The 19,901-nt window shown below is 43.5% G+C and overlaps 1 protein-coding gene across 6 annotated transcripts in view; it reads right to left on the bottom strand.

Moving 5' to 3' along the window:
- The window catches only part of SLC15A2 (solute carrier family 15 member 2), a 62,670-nt gene that overhangs the window by 27,336 nt on the left and 15,433 nt on the right, over positions 1 to 19,901 (bottom strand). For 2 of the 6 annotated variants that reach the window (XM_027879768.1, XM_027879772.1), the window contains exons 1-5: positions 10,719 to 10,970; positions 7,337 to 7,424; positions 6,608 to 6,749; positions 4,633 to 4,725; positions 3,446 to 3,545 (exon numbers count right to left, since the gene is read on the bottom strand). In XM_027879768.1, the coding sequence (XP_027735569.1) occupies positions 3,446 to 3,545; positions 4,633 to 4,725; positions 6,608 to 6,749; positions 7,337 to 7,424; positions 10,719 to 10,850 (555 nt within the window). In that variant the 5' untranslated portion in view covers positions 10,851 to 10,970. Of the gene's footprint in view, positions 1 to 3,445; positions 3,546 to 4,632; positions 4,726 to 6,607; positions 6,750 to 7,336; positions 7,425 to 9,515; positions 9,549 to 9,606; positions 9,774 to 10,718; positions 10,971 to 15,399; positions 15,502 to 19,901 lie in introns of those variants that run through there. The other 4 variants (XM_027879770.1, XM_027879769.1, XM_027879771.1 and 1 more) reach the window with 4 other exon arrangements.

Raw genomic sequence — 19,901 nt, 5'->3', positions numbered from 1 at the left:
CTCCCACTGCCACCCACCAACGTGTCTGGGGGTCTGCTTACTTGGATTGAGGGCTTTCTATCCTGACCCAGCACAGTTATGAAGACCCCATCAACTCTAGCTTTTGGCCTTTACACAGTTTTATTTTCTGGAGTGTTCAAGGCTATCTAGTCCATACATTACTCACAAAATATTTATCCTGGACTAAAGGATTTGAAAGCCTTATAAAAATCATCTCTGTGGCATGTTCCAATGGTTAACAGAAAACAGCGCTGGGTCTTACTATCTGCTATAATCTATTTCTGTCCTTAACAATGGTTTTGATTACCTGAAACTTTCTACTGCTAAAATAGTAGAAGTGTATTTTCTTTTTCATTCTACTTTTGTGATTGGATATTTGTCATCATGAGGAAATCTAGAGAAATGAGCAGCCTCAGCAATCTAACCCACTCCTGGAATAGCCCTGCCATGGCTTGTCAAGTGTGGTGCAGTAGAATCCTCACAGTCCTACTCTCTCCTACTCTCTTTCTAGTCAAAATTCTCATGCCATGTCTCTAACTCTTTATATTTGAGCAACTCAGAATTTCTGAGAGCTGTAATAAACTCAAGCATGCAGCTCTTGACATGATAAAGTCTAGAGCAACAATTACCAGAAAGAATGTGATGGTAAAGAAAAGAGGATAGTGATGCATAAAGACTTTGGAGCACCTTATTTCACACCTTTTCTGATTTCAGCAATGGGAAAAAAAATGGTCAGAGAAAGGCTACAAAAATAATGACCCAGCAGCTTGCAAATTACACTGATAGAAAAAAATTAATTCCTTCCTTATTGTCTTAATCTTTGGGGCAGACGTACATTAACAACATGATTTGGATTAGCTAATTTGAGAAAATGTACCATACATGATAATCCTGATCTCCTTGGCAACCAGAAAATAAAGAAACAAAGAGAAAGCTATTTAGTACCTTAAACACCATACTGCACTGTTTGAAAGCAGCTTTGGTCCCTAATTAATATGCAGAGCAGCTCCACATTCATATAAAATATCATAAATATAATTTTGTTCAGGTATTTTAACCAGGACTCCTAATACCATACACAAAGATGTTTGGAAATCTCCTGTAGATAAATCTACTTTCCCTATCTGACCTCCTGCCAAATCACTCTCCATCACTGTCTGCAGCAGTACTGTTCTCAAAGTGGCAGATCCAAGACTATTACGCTCATAAAGTACTCAAAAGAGGATCAGACTGATGTTGCGCATTTACCTCAAAACATAAACTTGTCTCAGGGGCAATTTATTGTTTTATACACAAAACTACCTCATCCTTAGCTTTCAGACTGAACAACTAAGCCTGTGCACTTTAGGACTCAGCTGAAATTTATTCCTGAAAACTAAGGGAGAATCAAATGCTTCATTTAATAGGGAATTTTCAAAACTTATTTCATTCTACCTGGAGTGGAAGAAGAAGAACATAAGTCCCCTCAAACACCACTACAGAGGGAAGAAATATTGTGGTGGCCTCGAACCTTTTATTTCTTACAAATTCTCATTCCAATTCTGAAGACTTAAACTTCCTATCACATAGCATAAAACATTTGTTTCTTCTGAAAGGCCAAGTAATTTCAAAATGGTAAAATAGAAAACTTTCTATTCTGAAAAGAATGAATAGACCAGAACACATTGTCCTTATCAGAATGCTTTTTACAGTTTTCTTCCTCTAAATTTGTTTTTCTTGAAGGTAACACACAGGTGAATGTTTGAGACTTAGTATTTGATAAATTTGTTGGAGAGATGTAGTCTGAATGCTGAAAAATGGGTACAGGCAACCACAGACAATTCAGGTTTTTTCTCTGTAACAGCTGTGGTTGCAAGTTTGGGATAATAATATGTATGTGCCTGACTGGGGTGCTAAGATTCATTAGCTGAAGTCTATAAAACACTCTGAAGATAAGTGGTACATATTATCATACTGTAATTAGGTGGTAATTGAAAGATGCTGGATAAACATTATTAATTATTAATATTCATAGAAGTAGCACTTCTGTAAATGCTGCTCTAACACGAGTTAGAATCCTTTTGGATCCAACTGACAGCCCAGGATGGTCACGCCTGCAAAACGTTATGCTTTGGACAAGTGACCATGAAACATCCCATGATCTGTTTCTCCTTAGTAACCATAAGCTTCACTACTTCAGCATCACACAGTTCATGTGCACAAAGCACAAGTCTTCAAAAAGTTTTAAATCTAGTCTATATTGTTAGTTCATTAAATGCTGACGACGTATTGGGGCATTGCAAAAGACAAAGAAAAAACTGCTCTATGCAGCTCCTTGTCCAAGGACAAGGGGCCAATTCTTGTTCAACTCTACCAATGTTTTAATGACAGACAACTAATCTAATTCCCTTCTTCAATGAAGGACTGGAATTCCATTGATGTGAATTTCCATCTCCCAAAGATCCTAATATTTTCCAGTATTTCCAGTATTATTTTGTACTGTCACTCCTAAATAATTCTCCTTGAATATAATCCTACTCATCACAGACTCCCACACTTATTTTCTTTTTTTTTCTTTTGTCGAAGCGGCCTTCGACATATTTGAGGACTTCTGCTATGAGCAGAACTTGTTGATTTGAATACTGTCACTGAGAAAACGGAATTTTTTTTATTTGTGTTTTAGGTCAACATACATCTGTTTAGTTTCAGGTCAATTTTAAAATTTAGCATTTTGCCTGAGGATTAGCACTTCCTGACCTGCTTCGCTTCTTTAAGCGCTACCTTATCCCTAGCTGAGCCCCTGTGCTGCATAACGGGAGTATGAGATTAGTGCAGATGAGGGGCTAAGCACTTATGACAGAGAATGAGGACACGAGGCAACCGGACTACAATTCACAGGATACAAAGCACAAGCAGAGCTAAACAGAAACATTTTCACAACTCTTTAGAATTTTCCGTTCTGGAATATCTAGAAAACATTCTGGCACTACTTTCAAAAGACTGGAATTTCCTACAGTTCTTTCTGAACAACATCTAAGAAACAGATTATGATTTGAGGAAAAATTCCCATGGAATCATAGGCTGGTGACAAAATTTTTTTCTTCCCTTTGCTGTGTTCCATTGCAATGCATTATAATCACCCCTGCTGAGCTGGTTCAGAAATGGCTACAGTTCCATGATAAACGAGACAGGATTTTCCAACTACTCTGATGTCCAATTAACATTTAGATGATTTGATGCACTTATGACCTATCTTCTCCAATATCAGTCCTGTTCTGCTGTCATTTTCCTTTCCTGAAGCATCCAGATTCTCTCAAGTCTTATGCAAACCACCCTTCCTCACATCATACTACTTCTTTTCCAGCAAACTGGCCCTTGTTCTTCTAGCACAACAGGATTCGATCACAAAAACATCCTCATAAAGTAAGCAGACACTGCAGATTTTAAAAAATAAAAGAAATCTTACATGTTCCTCTTCAAACTGGTCCCCCCCAAATGCAGAGACACAGGGCTTGATACCTCCTGTTCCAAGGGCGATCAAAAACAGACCAACCATAGACAGGACCCTTCATGCAAGGAAAAAAAATACCACCACTGTAAAACCTTTCCAGTGTTTATGAGAGCATTTTAAATGTCAGCCCACTACGATTCCTCTGATAACGTTGCCTTTTGCACATGGGTAGTGATGATAAGCCAGCAAAGTGTGAAAAACAAATTAACTACCCTAACTTCTGCATTCAGTACCAGACAATTAACCAAACTGGTTTTGTCAGTTTCTTGTTGTTCTGAGGCCCAATGGACATACAGGAAATCAAAGATCTGTGGGATTATTTTTCACTCATATGACACCAAAAGATTTCACAGATCAATTGAAAAAAAGAAAAAAAAAAATGGTGGGGGAAGGGAAAGTGTCTTCTCCTGTAGCCTTCCTGCTGGGGTAAGTGCAGACAAACTATTTGAAACAGGCTCATTCCTGGCTGTTTTCTACTTCCCAGTGGTCTTCAAAATACCATTATTGGCCGGGCAGATTATGTCTGCAGGGAACAAGATGTCAGGACTGGCCACATCTGGGACAAAAGAAAATTGTTCTGTAAACTACATGTGCTCTTGCCTGCATGTACTTTTGTTTTTTTCAGAACTGTCACCACACAGCCAAAAACAGCTTGGTGGTTTCAGAGACACTACTCTGACAAGCCTACCAGTTCAGAATCCAGAGGGCAAGAAGGGTTGTATCCAGTGGAAGACACAGACCCTTCTGTTATCAGAAAATGCATTTTTGGTGTTCCCATGCACACTGGGGAACCTTGCTGAGCTGGGCAGCTATGTTGATGAAATGCGGGAGGAATGAGTCCAGAGCAGGGAGGTTGGATGGAGGAGACCAGACCTAGTAGCATGGTATAGCAGAGAGGGGTGATCACAGGTGCCTGTGGCAAAAGGTTTAGAATCTCTGTGGAGATTTCCAACTCTATCTAGTGCATTTGCACACTAGATCCACCCTTCTGCTCTTACTCAGAACATCCCTAGCCCTTCCCTGATGAAAGTAATCCATGCACAGCCCCCAAAACGCTGGCCTGATGGAGGTTAAGCACAGTCCTGAGTAAACCAACCACCATCACAACCTGCTACAGCACTGTGGCTTCAACGGCTACTTACACATGAACCGCCTGGTTGCCCAGGGATGGAATGGCACCGACTGACTTTATCAGATGGCCAACAACATACACAATGGAGAGGTAGATGATCGTCCTGTGAGGAAAGCAAACAGCAATGACTGAAGGTGCCGGGTGATGTACAATCCGAAAACAGAGTGTGCCCGTGCTTCCTGATACAGCAGCTCTACTTGGCAGACACACAAGGAGCTGGTTTGTTCCACTACTGGTACAGTAGGCAGCTATAACTCCTTTGTGCCAGCTCTGAGTGCGCTAGAAGAGACAGATAGGCAAATGGGTTCAGATTAAGGAGGGATAGCCCCTGCTTTGTTTGCAGACTTTACCAAGCAGAATAAACTAAAAGTGTTTCAGTCTTGTCATGCATGGAAGGCTGCATAGAGGAACATACTGTTCCATTCCAACTCAGTCTCCAGATTACTAATAACTGGCATTTTGTAGCACGTGCCTAAGTGAATCCCTTGACTGAAGGCATCCCTAGGGACAGTCAATTCACCTAACCAACACATCTGAATTAGGAGTGTGGTTTCCCCATTGTAAGTTTGTTTTAGATCCCAAGTAGGAAACTAAAGGACCTCTGAAGGACTGAGCTCATCTATCTGCCTCCCATGTGTTGGTGAGGGAGAAGAAGAAATCTGAGTAGGACAATCAGGCTCTTTGAGTGTATTATATTTCTTCATTACCTTCAGGATTAAGAGACATCTATGTATTTAATGCGCAGATGACACATACAGAGGGAATGAAAGGACTTGTTAGGACAGAGACACTAAAAGTCTAAGGAGCTTTGAGCATGGAAGTGATCCCCAATGCATTCAAACCCTGGTTGTAACAGCTAATTTAGAGCCACATCAGATCACTCCTAAAAGCCCCTCTAATCTGTTATCCTGTCCTTGGTATTGGCTGAGGTCCAGCTACTACAGCAAAAGCCACCTCCCTATTAAACTATAGGGATTACTCCAGGGAAAGTCTCTTGCCTAACACACCAAAGTCTGTGTAAGGATTTACCTTCTCACTACATCATGCCGCACAACAGACATCCTCAAATACCAATGAACATTGCTAGGTGACCTTAAATAATGAAGTTAATAAACCCTCACTGTTTCTTTTTTCACTGAAAGCGATAAGAGAATTACTAAAATTGAGAACAGGGAAGAAAAGAACATGGATATCTGCTTAACAACTTTCTTCTGGAAAGGCATATGGCAGTTGTTTATTTCCTGCTGAGACTCTTCTGCCAGATGTGTGTAGTCCTACAGAGAAGGGTTTGGCTGCATTTTATCGCCCTGACAGCCATGACTCCTCAGACAATGAACAAACAGTGCCAAGCAAAGAAAGTCCTAAATCCAGCTGCTCACCACCACTCTGGGGCAGACGTTGGCTCCACAAATTATCATCAGAAGGGAAGACCGACTAAGGACTCTTACTCAGGAAGAGTTTACCTGGTTATGTTCTCATGGAGATGATTTGAGTGAACCCAGGTTTTTCAGGATAAAAATGGGTGTGCTCACACATTTCCTATGCTGTGAAAAGCCTAAGTAAGTACACAATAGTTAGTGTCATTTAAATCGTTAGTGCCATTTGATCTGAAACAGCAAGATCTAAATGATGTCATGGGTTCCTCATTAACTCTGAATCCTTCCCAGAAGAAGATCTTGGCAAACTGAGGGTTAATCACCCTACATATCAGCTTCCTGAACAGTGTAGGGAAGGGTAGTGGAGGAAAAGCACATTTGTTGCAATTAATTTGTTCCAACTTTGTTGCCTGTTGGCCCTTGGGTTAAGAGGAGCACAGAACAGCATGAGCAGACATCAGCTGTCAACAGAGGGGAGCTGACCTTCCCAAGTGTGTCTTTGCTGCACTCTGAGCCAGTTCAAAACTGGGAGCACGCACAGCACTGCCCTTGCACAGGCTGCACGGTGTGGATGCGTGCTGACTGAATTAGAGAGGTGTCTTCACTTACTTGTATTTCCCCAGCCACGAGTCTGCCATGATGGCTCCGATGACAGGTGTGAAATAACATAGCGCGGAGAAGGCGTGGTACACAGCGGTGGAGAGATTCTCATCCCAGTGGAAGAAGCTCAGGAAATACAGTGTCAGGACAGCTAAAAGGAAACAAGCAAATCACATCAGATAATTAATGTGTATCTCTGCAGGTAAGCAGAATCATGGTGGCAAGAAAACCACTGCCTTGCCTAGCAACTGTGAGCACTGCTGCGGAAATATTTGTGCTTTCAGACCTGTTCCTCATAATCTCTGACACAGGAAAAGCTAAAATGAGATATATGAGTATCATGCATTCTTTGCTCATAAACATTTATGCTTACCTGAAAAATATATATTCTCTAGCTTATCTTGCTGCAGTTTGTTTATGCACATTTTCTGTAAGATTCAATTTCCAAACACACAGATTGCACACAGCTATGAAAGACATGACACACTAGAAAACCAGGTGTGATAAAGAGAATTATTTAAAAATTTAGACTGGAAGGTACATTTGAAGCCCCCTAGTCCCAACTTCTGCTCAGAGCAGATACAGCAACAATGTCAGGGTACACTCTTCGTACTTGCATTCCAAAATACCAATTTACTTTGAAAGACAGCTCAGACCACATACAGGACAGCCCCAGAACACCAGTGTGTATAGAAACCCTAGGATGGGAAAGTCACCTCCCAGACTCAGGTCACATACCTCTCATGCCATAGTAGGAGAAGCGCTCACAGAACTCATTCACCACAATGAAGGCAATGCTCAGGGGGTAGTTGGAGCCACAGAGTTTCTGTGGGAGACAAAGAACAACATATCAGCTGGGTAGAAGTCTTTACCCCAGCAACATATCCCCACAGCACCTGGATGGTAGAGAAGAGTCCAGTCCAAAAACCAGGTGCCAACTGCTGCTTGACCGGACTGTGAATTGGACTCAAAGGAAAGAGTGGACCTCACACTACTCTTGCTTTGGTTAAGGCTCCCCAGTGAATCAGCCTGGCTGACATGGGCCCAGTAAGGACTGCCATGGGAATGAGTGGGCTGTCAGCAGCCCTCCATGCTTGTAGCTCCAGGAACTCCACTGGAAGGGTGCTACCACCTCCCTACTGCAATGCAAAAAGTCACTGAGATGAAAAAACACATTCAGATGCCTTTTGTTCTACACTTCATATAAAGCTACTACCCTGCCCAAAAACTGCTCCCTCTTCTAGCACCAGACCTCGCCTCCAAGTTGGGAGACCCCAGAGATTTGCTGTCTGCTTCTGTGTGTGAAGCTGCTCCCTCCCATGTGACAACTGCCCTCAATCCCTGCACCTCACTTGCACCAAACTGTGCCGTCACATTCACTGAAGCAGAACATCAGCCCTGTGTCCAGCACTCCCTCAGGCATCACATCCATTTCATATTCCAAGATTGCTGGCACAGCTACGGATAATTCAATTTATTAATCAAAACTAAAAAAATACAGCGATGTGACTGTCGAACCTGTCTGAGGGTGGACACCCTCTTGCTGAACCTGACTTTACTCCAGCTAAAATCAGCAGCTCCCAAGTGAAATAGAAAGCATTAAACAGATGAGTTTTGGCATGATCTTGTGTGGGCCCCCGTCCCTCTTGCTACCCCACAGTGGTCTGTGCTAAGCAGCTTTCAGCTTCCAGCTGCTTAAGTAGCTCCACTGCCTCGCAACAGGAAAGCAGGTTTTCACAGCACTGCCCAGCCTCTGCCAATTAGCAGGAGAGAAGGGCTGGCCATGCTTTTGGTGAGGGATTGGGGGGACTGTGATGTTAACAGCTGCACTTATGGTTTTAAACACCCATGGTATGGGCCAGTGAAGTGAGGTGAACTCTTCACATGCATTTCTGTGCCACGTGTTGGAAATAATGAATTCCTGTACTTCTTCCCAGAGTACCAAATGTAAATACAGGTACCAAAATAGATGTGTTCATTCGGGTTTATTTCACCACCATGAGACTTAGGCATATTTGGATTTCCAAAGCAACAGCACCAACTTTAGAAGAGCCTAGCCTAATTATGCTGTCTTGCTCAACATTATAAAAGAGCAACAAAAGCAACTGATTGTCAAAAAAAACCCAAAACAAAACCAAACCATAACTTCCCCCACCCCACTTTCCATTACTTAACCAAGCATCTCTAAAGATAAATATTTCTCTCCCTCTTTTATATATATATACTTCTCTCACTATTTATGGGTTGCCTTTTTAATAAGAAACCCTTGGACTGTTTGCTTTACTAGAGTAAATACATAATTATCCATTACATTTATTATTTACTCTGAAACCATCATGTTCAGCATATGGCTTGTAAGAAAGAGTGGGCTCCCTTGGAAACAGCAGTGGGGCGTCCTGCTTTTAGACTAGCCTAAAACCAGTGGCATACATAGGCTGTAAATGCACAAACACACAAACATAAGCACACACAGAATACCTTCCTACAACAGGTTTTTCATCATAAAAGAAGAAAAGCCATAAGAGGCAAATTATGTTTCCTGTGGGTGCTGGGAGGCATTTTCTGAACTTTGAAGTAAAACTGTACAGCGGGGATTCTTTTTCTTCCTCTCTCTCACAGATTTCATAACATTTGATGGAGATGCAGAGCGTGACTATTCAAACCCAGGTGTCAGGAGTGCTGCTGCCTGAACTCACCCCTCCACACCCAGTGCACAAGCCCCGGTGGATTCAGCTCCAGTGGTTGAAGGTGCAGTGACTCATTTCAGCCACTCCTGCTCTGGGATGGGCACCTCCTACAGATGAATAGGGGCAAGAAAGGAAAGGAGAGCAGAGGGCGGTGACTTCCAAGCTAAACCTCCCCAGCGCCTGAGCCAGGACCCTGAGTAAGTGCTTACAAACACACATCAACGACTTACAAGCAGGGGTACTTCCATCTGGCTTGCATGACATCAGATGGTATCAGCACTTGCAGAAACCCTCGTGTTTTCTCTCCGCTGTTTCACTGACCTGCCTGTGGCCTGCCTGGACATCCAAAAGTGGGAAGCTTTCATCCATGCAGAGAGCCAGGTGCGGTTTGCTCGCTTTTGCAGAGGAGAACCTTGCTCAGCAGAGAGCCCCAGCAAAAGCAAAGAGGTTAAGCCTGGATTCAGATAGTCTGCAGCGCTTAGCTACCACAGCAAGCCTGGGATCTGCGGGATTATGGACCTCTTAAAGATACTGTGGAAGTTTATAGTTTGTGTCTTTGGAAAAAAGATAGTTCGTTTAAAGTGCCTGCTACAGGAGACCTTTGTTTTCACATGTCCTCCTTGCTGACTAGCTGCAAAATGGGATAAAGATTAATATTTCCAAGGAGCTCTGGATATCCAATAGTTAATGTCTGCACAGTACTTATAATTGTGAATTAAACAGTTGGCTTGCTAATGACATGACTGTGAGTTTTAAGACCAAGTATTACGTATTATCCTGCAAGTCAAAGCAGCTACAATACAAGCCAAGTTCCCCCTCAATCCAATGCAGTGAATAGTTTTTAGGGGTCAAGCACTCAACCAGAATTAGGCTGAAAACCTGCACAAACATCAAACCTGCAAGGCAGCAATATATTCACCTGAATCAGGCTTTAAATCAGAGCTAAAGATGTAAACTCAAGGCTCTGGCACTATAGTTGGACTCTAAAACTCAGCAGTGGCCTGTCCTCAGTTCCTGTCCTTCCTTCTGCTTTGCAGCATCTGGGGACCCTTCCCTGGTGGGTTTCATCAAACCAAACAAATACAGGGGTCAGCTCTCTCTGTCCCATGCACAACATCCCTCTCTACTTCAGAGAACTAAGTCCTTTCCCATAAGAAAAGTAGTGCACAGGAAAAAGACAGCAATCAAAACCCTTACCCTTTTCCCCAAACATTCAGACAGTTAGTATTTCCCCTTTAAGCTGCACTTTCTTAACTTAATCAGGTTAGTGGAAGGATTTTTTCCTTGAGTTGTTAATGCTTATTTCAACGCTCTACAAAAAAGGGTGTTTGTCTCTAGCCAGAGCACAACAGAGGAGAGAACAGAGAGATCTTGCAATGTTTAGAGCAATCTGAGCAGAAAGCAAAGCAAAGGCAACCAGCAGTAACACTCACCGGGGATTTTTTCCGAAGAGGGAAATCTCCTTTGGGGGGATCATCTCCTGCAGACATAAAATTGAACAAAGTTTCCTTGGATTCATTTCTCTGAAAAGCGTTCATCTCCCCTCTCGCCTTGTCTCCCACCATGCTATGTGGCTGTGGTGAGTTGACTGGGAAGATTTCCAACCTCAGGCACGAAGTTTGATTCAGTTTGAGTTAACCCTAATTGAGCACATTTGTGCAGCCAGGGCAGAAAGGGGAGGGAGATGCTACCCGGAAAGACAACTGCAGAGTTCAAGAAGAGCCAGGGAACACGGCCTAAATCACTGACAGGTTGGGGCTGTCAGCACTTTGTGCCACAGACCTCCCTGTTTTTTTGGCATGCCCCCAGCCATGGTACGTGCACCAGGCCAGCACGGCACTGTAGGCTGCGCAGATGTGAGCTGAATAAAAATCCCAGGTCCCAGATACACCTACAGCCTGTGGATTTAGGAGCAGAGTGTGCATCTCCCTCCCGATGTGGTAATGACAGGTTTACTCTGCAGGGATCTCATTCCACTGAAAAGTTACACATTTCAAGTTATAAACTACTAAAGTGCTCATCACACCAAACCCCTGGACACTGGATGTCATGGATGCCTGCACTGTGTTAAATCATTTCAGGAGTGAAGTGACCCAGGGTTCATTCTCACACCAATTCCCTGGAATGACCTTATCTTTTCCCATGGGGCAGTTTAATCAAGGGGGCACAGCCAGCACTCAGGAGCAGCCCCAAACCCCGTCTCTATTTTCTATTATCCAAAAGAACACCTCAGGACTCATTAAGTAGCAAATGCAGCCTATTTGTGCTGGGAGTCCCAGGACTCCCCCTGCAGCTATGTGGGCTCAGCTCCCCGCAGGTACTCTGATGTCCTTCCTTCCATGCCCTTCCCACAGGAATAGTGGAGCTCTTCATCAATATTCTTCCAGTGCCAGTTGCAATTACGAAGCAAAATTCACAACCTTCCCATAAACTATCCTCAGCAGTTATGTCTCTGCAGTATCCTTGGCACAGTACAGTGTTTTTTTTCTCCCTCTTATGCTTGGCTTCTTTAAAAGGCAAACGTTCAAAGAATTTTCCAAATATTTCTCCCTTCTCTTGTCAGCAAAGCACATACCACACCCAGAATCCATAGCCGATACAAGGAGGTTCCATAAACTCATCCTTAGCTCCAGCATCAACTTCCTGACGATTGTGCTTGGGCATCAGAAGAACCAGGTTTGCAGTTGACAAACCAGGACACAGGCCTTTGCTCACACTACAGATCCTTAATCTGGCTTCAGTAGTTGCTAACAAGACATGGAGAACATTCAGACAAAGGAATCAGACGTGACAAGAGTGCAGAGGAAGCCTAATTACTCTCCACATTCCCTTATATGCCCAGGCATTGCTTTCTCAGAAAATCCCCAGGGATCCTGTTCACTGGGCAACTAAACATGAAACTCAAACTTCATATGGGGCCAGGAAGGTCTACCCACTCCTTACTCCTTTATTCTTCTACAGCAGCAGCAAAGCAACAGTTTGATACCTCTCCTGCACTGCCACACACCAGCTCCTCATCTTCAGCCCCTCTAGTGGTCTGCACACCCACACAACCTTTTCACTGGGTCCAGCCTCCAGTGAGCTCAGGTTTGTCAAGCCCACTGCATGGACAAGAGTGACTCAAAGGCAGACCCAGTGCTGGGAGCAGTGCAAGGAACAGGACTTGTGCACGTTGGTCCTCTTTCCTGCACACCAGGGTAGCACATACTCTTGTGTCCTGCAAGTCTGACCCTGTGATAGAGAATATTTCTGAGTCCTCTGGTGGCATCTGTTACTGCTCCAAGTATTTCTATACAACTCCCGATAGAAACCTGCTGTATTCTGCCATACACAGGCGAGCAGAGCAAACACAGCAGCAGAGTTATTAAAGGAGTAATACAAAAGGAAGACAGAAGAGGTTTCACTGTCTCTTGCACCGAGCTCCCACACTGCTGCAATGTGATGCCTTAATACTTTCAGCCTTCTGCAGCTGTATTTCCTCTGTGTGTATACAGCCCTGTGTGTCACATAAGCTAAATGATTATTTCTTTTAATACTAGCATGAAAAACCCCATCAGTCAGTAGGATTAACATACTACTTGTCTAATACACTGCAGAGCTCTTTAGGCCATTAGCTGCCAGAAGGTCTTCACAGACAGAAAGGGAGAAAAGGAATTCAAATGTCTGGCAATAAATGGTAACTCGTAGCAAACAACAAAAAACGAGTCAGGGAGAATAACTCTGCAAGCGCATCAGATACAGATACAGAATAATAGCTGATAGAAGGAGACCTGTGCAGCTGGGCTGAAAATCAGGAAGGAATTGTACCACAAATGGAAATGAGGTGGCATTTCTGAAGATGACTAAAAACAAACACATCAAACACGGAGCGGTAGAGGCTGCAAAGCTAAGGCACAAAATGAATTACAGCTAGCAGGGGGACACAAAAGGCAATAAGAAAAGGTGTTAGAAATGCTGTCAATACTGGAGAAAGAGGAAGGAAAATGAAAGGCTGTTATTTAAACCAGAAAACAAGCAAACAAAAGCTCATCCACAGAAGCCAGAAAAGTTGTGTCCTTTTCGTTTGTTTCCACTAAAAAAAGAGCAACAAGATGCCCAACACCATTAAAATGAACGAATGGGAATATGGGTGAAACATATGGGAGAATATGCTTAAATAATATTTGGATACCTCAAATGTGCCCAGATCATTAGAGCCTAATGAAATTCACCTTCAAGTGCTGAATATCATACACTCAGGCACTTCCCATGTGGGGGGCAGAAGCACGACAAGCATCACCACTGCCGTTAAAAAGGCAGATTAGTACAATCTAGGGGTGTTCCTCCATAGTTGGAGAGATACTTGATCACATAATCCCTTGTAAGCACCAAAAGAAGAGTAAGAATTACAAAACAGCCATTTCAGATTGGAAAAAATGCTCTCAAACCAGACTGATTTTTATTTTGGTGACAGGGTAAGTGGCATAACAGCCAGAGCAGCTCTGTATGTGGTATATCCTAACTCGAGTTTCTCCAATGTCTCACAAGGAAATAAAGCCCAGATGAAATGCCCATGTAGTGGACAACTGGGAAATCCCTCTCAGAGCAGCTATCAATGATTTTCCATCAGACTAGGAAAGCACAAAACATGCAGGTGCTCAGCTTTTCCATGAGCAAAGAGAACACCTGCACAGCCAGTGTGCTGCTCTCCTTTGTGCCCCAAACCAGGATGGAGAAGCATGGGGGAAAACAGAGTATGAACTCAAACTGGTGTATTGCAAAACGGGAGAAACCATTTTGCAGTTCTGAAATGAAAAAGATGGCATTTGGAGAAGATGACTACCGGACACTAATCCTATCCACTGACAGGAAAAACAGCCACAGAGACCAACTGTTCTCCATTTTCATCAAGGATGAGAGAAACAACTGACTTTATTTTCAGTAAAGACGATTTGGGCTCCTTTTTCCAATTTCCGTACCAACAAGGACAGATAAGCACTGGAACAGAGATGGTGTGGCTGGGGCTTCAGGATTCAGGCAAGCTATGATCTCTGTTATATAAGAATGTAGTAGGGACTGGATAAATATCAGGTCCTGTCCCAGCACAGGCAGATGGATGAGGAGTCCTCTTGAATTTCTGTGAAAATCTTGTGCCAAACAATTTCACCTGGTAAGCACAAAAGCGAGGACTGCTTTCTGTATAATTTCCTCTTTTCTAAGTTATCCTTTATGCAAGTGAGGAGTCTGCAGGATGATTCATGCTTAAATGTAATATTCAGCTACCAGACACCTCGTATAGCCAGAAGTTCCCATGAATAGATTTTGCTATGACTTTGAGTTCATAATTTAATTTTTTCTGGTTCCCAAATCCTCAGGAAGAAAATCGGCATTTTCCCACTGCTTTTACAAACCCCATGTTCTCACTGTTCCCTGCTGCAGTACTGTGCACCTTAATCTGCTTATACTCAACTAATCTCTTCATTTTTACCTGCATTCATCTTGTGGTACGATCCCTTCCTAATTTTCAGCTCAGCCACACTCGTCTCTTAATAATGACTCTTATTTTTAATTCATAGACACTGGCCATACTTTTATAGCCCTTTTACCACATATGCATTTCTCTCCTCTTTCTCGATTTTTGAGATAAGGTTTTAAGAAGCTAGAAGAATGTGTGCCAGCAACACTTAGGGCTTAATGACCAGACCCTGGAAGGACATGATAACCTCTCTAGGTCTCATCTGGCTTATTTTCACCAACTCTTTGATCACAAGAAAGAGCAGGGCTTAACTGATTTAGACAGATCAAGACTGGTTTCCATTGCCTGCAGACTTCTCCCAAACTTCAAAGCAATTTAAGAAAATGATGTATAAAATCATTTGAACAACCAGGAAAATATGCCAGGGGCCTTCAAACCCACATCCCTCCTCTCTATTCATCAGCCTTTACAGACTCAAAACTGTAAAGGTATTTAGATTAATACCACTAACAATATACAGTACCTAATCTGTATTTAAGTGATTGTCATCTGGTCCCTAGTCAACCTGTAACAATCCAAGAAACTTCTCATTCCTTCTCACACCTTTTTACTTTCACTTTCTCCTAGGATTAGCAAGAAGTCTTTTTAAATTCTCTCACCAGCCTGGGGTTCCTTGGCAGCCCGCGGCGTGCCGTCCCCCTCTGCCATGCCGGACGATTCCTGCGCGTTGGACGACCCCAGCTCTGTTGTGCCTGGAGACGAACCTTGTTGAGCAATCCTGGCTCGCTCTCACCCTGTTGTTAATGTTTCATTTCACAACAGCAGTCCTTCGGTCACCAGTAAAATAGTTAAATTTTCATTTAGTTTTTGATCTGAAGTCATCTTTGCTCAGCTCGCAAATGTCACGGGGAATCGGCCTTTCTTGAGCACAGCCTCTGAGGCTGCCTGGCACCTTTCATGGATGTTCACGATCAATCACTTCACACTGCAGCTACACGACCTTTCAATAAAGTTACAGTTCTGGATGTGGACAGGGACTGGCTCTGTGACTAGGCAGGATCTATAGCTGACCATAAATCCAAATTTTTGACACTGTACACCGGTTACAGAGCTGACCTTATCTATACGTGTCTTTCAGTATCACAGAATAACAGAACAGTTTGGCTGGAAGGGACCTTTAAAGGCCATCCAAGTCCAACCCCTCTGCAATGAGCAGGAACAACTTCAACTAGATCAGGTTGCTCAGAGCCCTGCCCAACCTGATCGTGAATATTTCCAGGGACGGAGCACCTAGCAGTTCAGGTTGTGAGAAGACATAGGGTTTCATCACCTTTTGACAGACTGTCTTCAGCTCCTGGTTCTTCACATATCACACAGGAATGCAAACATAACATTGACATGCTGTTCCCCCAGACCCTTTTCCACCTTAAAGTCATGAGCTGCCTGAAAGAGGATTAACAGTTTTTGTACCCCACTTCTGCTGTTTACTACTTTCTGCTTTCCCCTATAACCTCCTCTAAACTGCTCTTTCAGAGAGGCTTTAAGGCAAACTCCTCTGCAGGGGAAAACATCAGATGTTTTCTACAGTACAGAAATGGTTTAAAGTGGAATTCTGTGGGTTCAGCAGTGGAGCAAAATCGTGTCTCCATGACCACACATCGAGTCCCTGAAGCCACCTGCATCCTTCCCCTTTTCATTGCACTGAAGTCCCACCTGCTTCATGGCCACATATTTCTCATCATCACCTCAACACACAAGATAGAGTCAAGGCTACAGATAGGTTACAGGTCCTGATAAACTCTGCTATTAGCTGGACAAAGGTTGACACTGAAGGAATTGGGCAGGATGACTATAAAGATGCTTCAGGGAAACACTGAGAGATATCTGAACTTAAGAGTGAAGAGACATATGCAGCAATAGCTACTTATACATAATAGTGAGCAGCCTAAGCTGACCACAGATCAAATTCCAAAATGAAATGAAGAATAAATTCTTACAGGTGATGATTCATTTGACAGAGCAACAAGGGATGCACAGCCTGAAGTGAAAGGAAGAAGAACAGCCCGAACAACTCATAAAAAGACGATGGCAAATTGTAAGGGGCTTGTGCAAGGAGGATTGAAGCAAAACTTTAATAATGGCTACAAAAGAGCAGGCTATTCACAGAAGAGATATTAAAGAAAAGATAGATGGTAAGAAGGATTTAAATCCAGAACGCAGGAAGTGTGGCCAGGATCCAGGGAGCACTAGTCATATTATAAGAAGATATGGCATAGATAAGTACAAAGCTCAGCATGGCAAAGCCAGCAGCATGAGACTCTGGGCAACCACTGCAAAAAACAAGCAGAAAAGACATATGAGCACTAGAGCACTACAGGCCAGAAAATGCAATAGAGAAGAAAAACTGGAGGGAGAATAATTGCTGGGGAAAAAAAAAAAGCTTCACCAGGTAATGCTTGTGACTCTATTAGAAGATTGGAGGGGGGAATCACATCAGGAAGGGCTTTTATTTCTGAACAACTTTTTAAGAGGCTGTCATAGTACAGAAAAATTAGTATTTTTCTCTTCATTGGAGGGAATGCTCAAGCAAAACACAGGGCACGAGAGAGCTGAGGCAGGAAATGAAGAAAACTCAGTACAAACAAAATACAACCATGAATTTAAATTACTTTCTAGGCTCTCAAGATGAGAGTATCACAAAACCTCTGAAAAAAAACAATGGAAGTTGGCTCCAGAATAAGACTTGTGATCTTTCAGAACAGACCACTGATTAACAGCAAGTGAATACTAAAGAAGGCTATACATTGCATAGAAAATCAGGAATAATTTAACTAACCAGGCTGTCAGTAAGGAGGTGGGATAAGAGACCCCTTAATTCTTTTCCAGCTATTTTCCCCTCCACTTCTAAGTTGTACTTTTTGCTGTGGTATAAGGTACCATGCACTGACTCGGAGCTGACTGGTAGCACTGATTTCAGTAAGTTCAAGACATAAAGAAAATGTACACCCAGGTGCCCCAGGCAATTGGAACATGTCCAGTCCCTAGGATGTTTCTATGTTCCACCCTTCCTGATAGTCCTTTGTTTCCCCTTCATAGCGATTTTAAGCATTTTAGGAATGCTGCCCACTTCTTAGAGACAGTCCCCAACTGAAACAATAGCTAGTTTTACTGTTCACATAGGTATGTAAAGTCAGCAACAGAGATAGTGCTGGGAAAAAAAAACAAATCCAGAAAAGGACAGCCAAGATTGGTGTGTGAGGGCATGTGAGCTAAGTTTCTAACATAGTAGTTAGTGCTGTCTGACTTGCAAGAGTGCAAGTGATCACTTCTGATTGTCACAAGGTGTCCGAGTCCCTCAGACACCCAATGACACACCTGTCTGGCTCAGGCACAGCTCTCTGTTCAAAACCTCTGAATGACAGAGAGAGCCTGGAAACAGAAAAATCTGAAGATTTACCCAGTCCACTTGCCTGGAGCTGAGGCTGGGTTGTCCCCTTCATGGAGTGAGAAGGTGGGAGGTCCCTGCAGCTGGAAGAAAGATGTGTGTGGCGAGGCAGAACTTTGGAAAAATACTTGAGGACCATTTGGTGTCCCAAGAACATTTTCTCCCTGGTGGTTACAGAAGCAGGATCTTAGCACTTTTCAGCAGCAGGTCTCGGGCCATCTCAATGAGCAGGTGTCAGTATCTCCATTTCAGAGACGAACAAAAGAGGGAAAACCATCCTGATGAAGATAGATTCCGCTGAAATCTCTTGCATGCCAGCCCAGCAGTCTATCCAGTAAGCTGCCCTGCCCGTACTGTTATCACAGCAAATGAAAAACAGCTACTGATTTATTGTGCCACAGGCTCTGAGGGACAGCTCAGCTCCTGAAGACATCACAGCTTGCAGCAGCCTTGGGTCGAGTAAAATGCCAAAAGACAGTCGAATCCAGTGTCTCAGTCACCCTTTGGGTACAGTGCCCTACTCTCCACGCTCACTTCCAGCCTCTGGGACAGACACTGCCCTGGGAATTTCTGCACTGATCCCTCAGCTGGCCAGTACCTGCTCTCCAGTGGTGTCCCCCGTATGCTCTCCTACCCACCTCCTGAGCAAAATGCTGCTTTTACTTCCTTCAGCAGGAGGCGGTCGGTAACGAGAAAGCAGAAATCCTGTAAATACTCTATTCCTCACAACCAGCTCACAGGGTTGCCTTGAACCGGGTGGATCTATCGGGCAGTGAAGGAGGGGGCACAGCTACAGGTTGTAAAGGCAGAACCCTGAGGTTCAGTTCTGACTATGCTACTTGTCAGGCCCCTTGAGCACTTATTTCAGGTTTCCTAACCTTAACTCCACTGGCCATAACAAAAGAGTCAAGCAGCACTAATCCTCCATACATCTGAGGCGAGTGGTTTCATTCATTAATCCTGCTACAGGACTATGAGAATCTCAGAGAAGGCATTAATTCCAGTTTTCCAAATTTTTTTCCATACACCCACAGCAAACAGCCTGTTCATTGTTCTTTGCAAGTTTCCCTGTGTCAGGAGACAAAATGTACTGCACAGTTTCAAATCTTTGCCATCACAGAGAGGGTATTCTCACCATAACCAAGCATGCAGCTGATTTTTTGACTGTAGTTTAAAGTCAGATTGCGATTGTGTAATCGGTATTTCACCAGGGCAAGCTGCCAGGGACAGAGAACATGTAAATCCCAAAAATACCTCTGTTCTGATAAAAAACTCTCCAGATCTAATCCACAGAGATCTCAGCTGACAGTGGCCCCTCCCAGAGGCAAGCACTGACAGATATGACACAACCTTCTGCATTCTAGGGACTGTCATTTCCACTGAGACGTTAATCACATCCTCCCCAACCAGCTTCCTCCACCGAGGGACAGGCAGATTAGGGGCTCATCCAAGATTCATTAACTCTGGTTCCCTGCATTTTCATAATGAGCTTGCAGTGCCATCCATTCTTTTCAGCCTCCCCCCGCAGTGACCATGGGGATCGATTTGCTAACACAGTGAGTGGGAGTAGCTCTCACCAGCTCCAGGGGGAAGTGCAGTCATGTGGGTTTTTCCTGCATCAGGTCCCCAAGGGAGTGGCACAAAATTAGAGATTTTTTCTCTCTTTTGTTAATGTTGATCTAAACATACAGCATTTGGGTCTCCAGGGACCCTAAC

The sequence above is a fragment of the Empidonax traillii genome, unplaced genomic scaffold (genome assembly GCF_003031625.1).
Source record: "Empidonax traillii isolate 1590-97213 ecotype Southwest subspecies unplaced genomic scaffold, ASM303162v1 scaffold57:size2250009, whole genome shotgun sequence".
NCBI classification, from domain to species: domain Eukaryota; kingdom Metazoa; phylum Chordata; class Aves; order Passeriformes; family Tyrannidae; genus Empidonax; species Empidonax traillii.
Note: the sequence above shows the minus strand (reverse complement) of the source record. Positions and strands in the feature narration are given on the sequence as shown.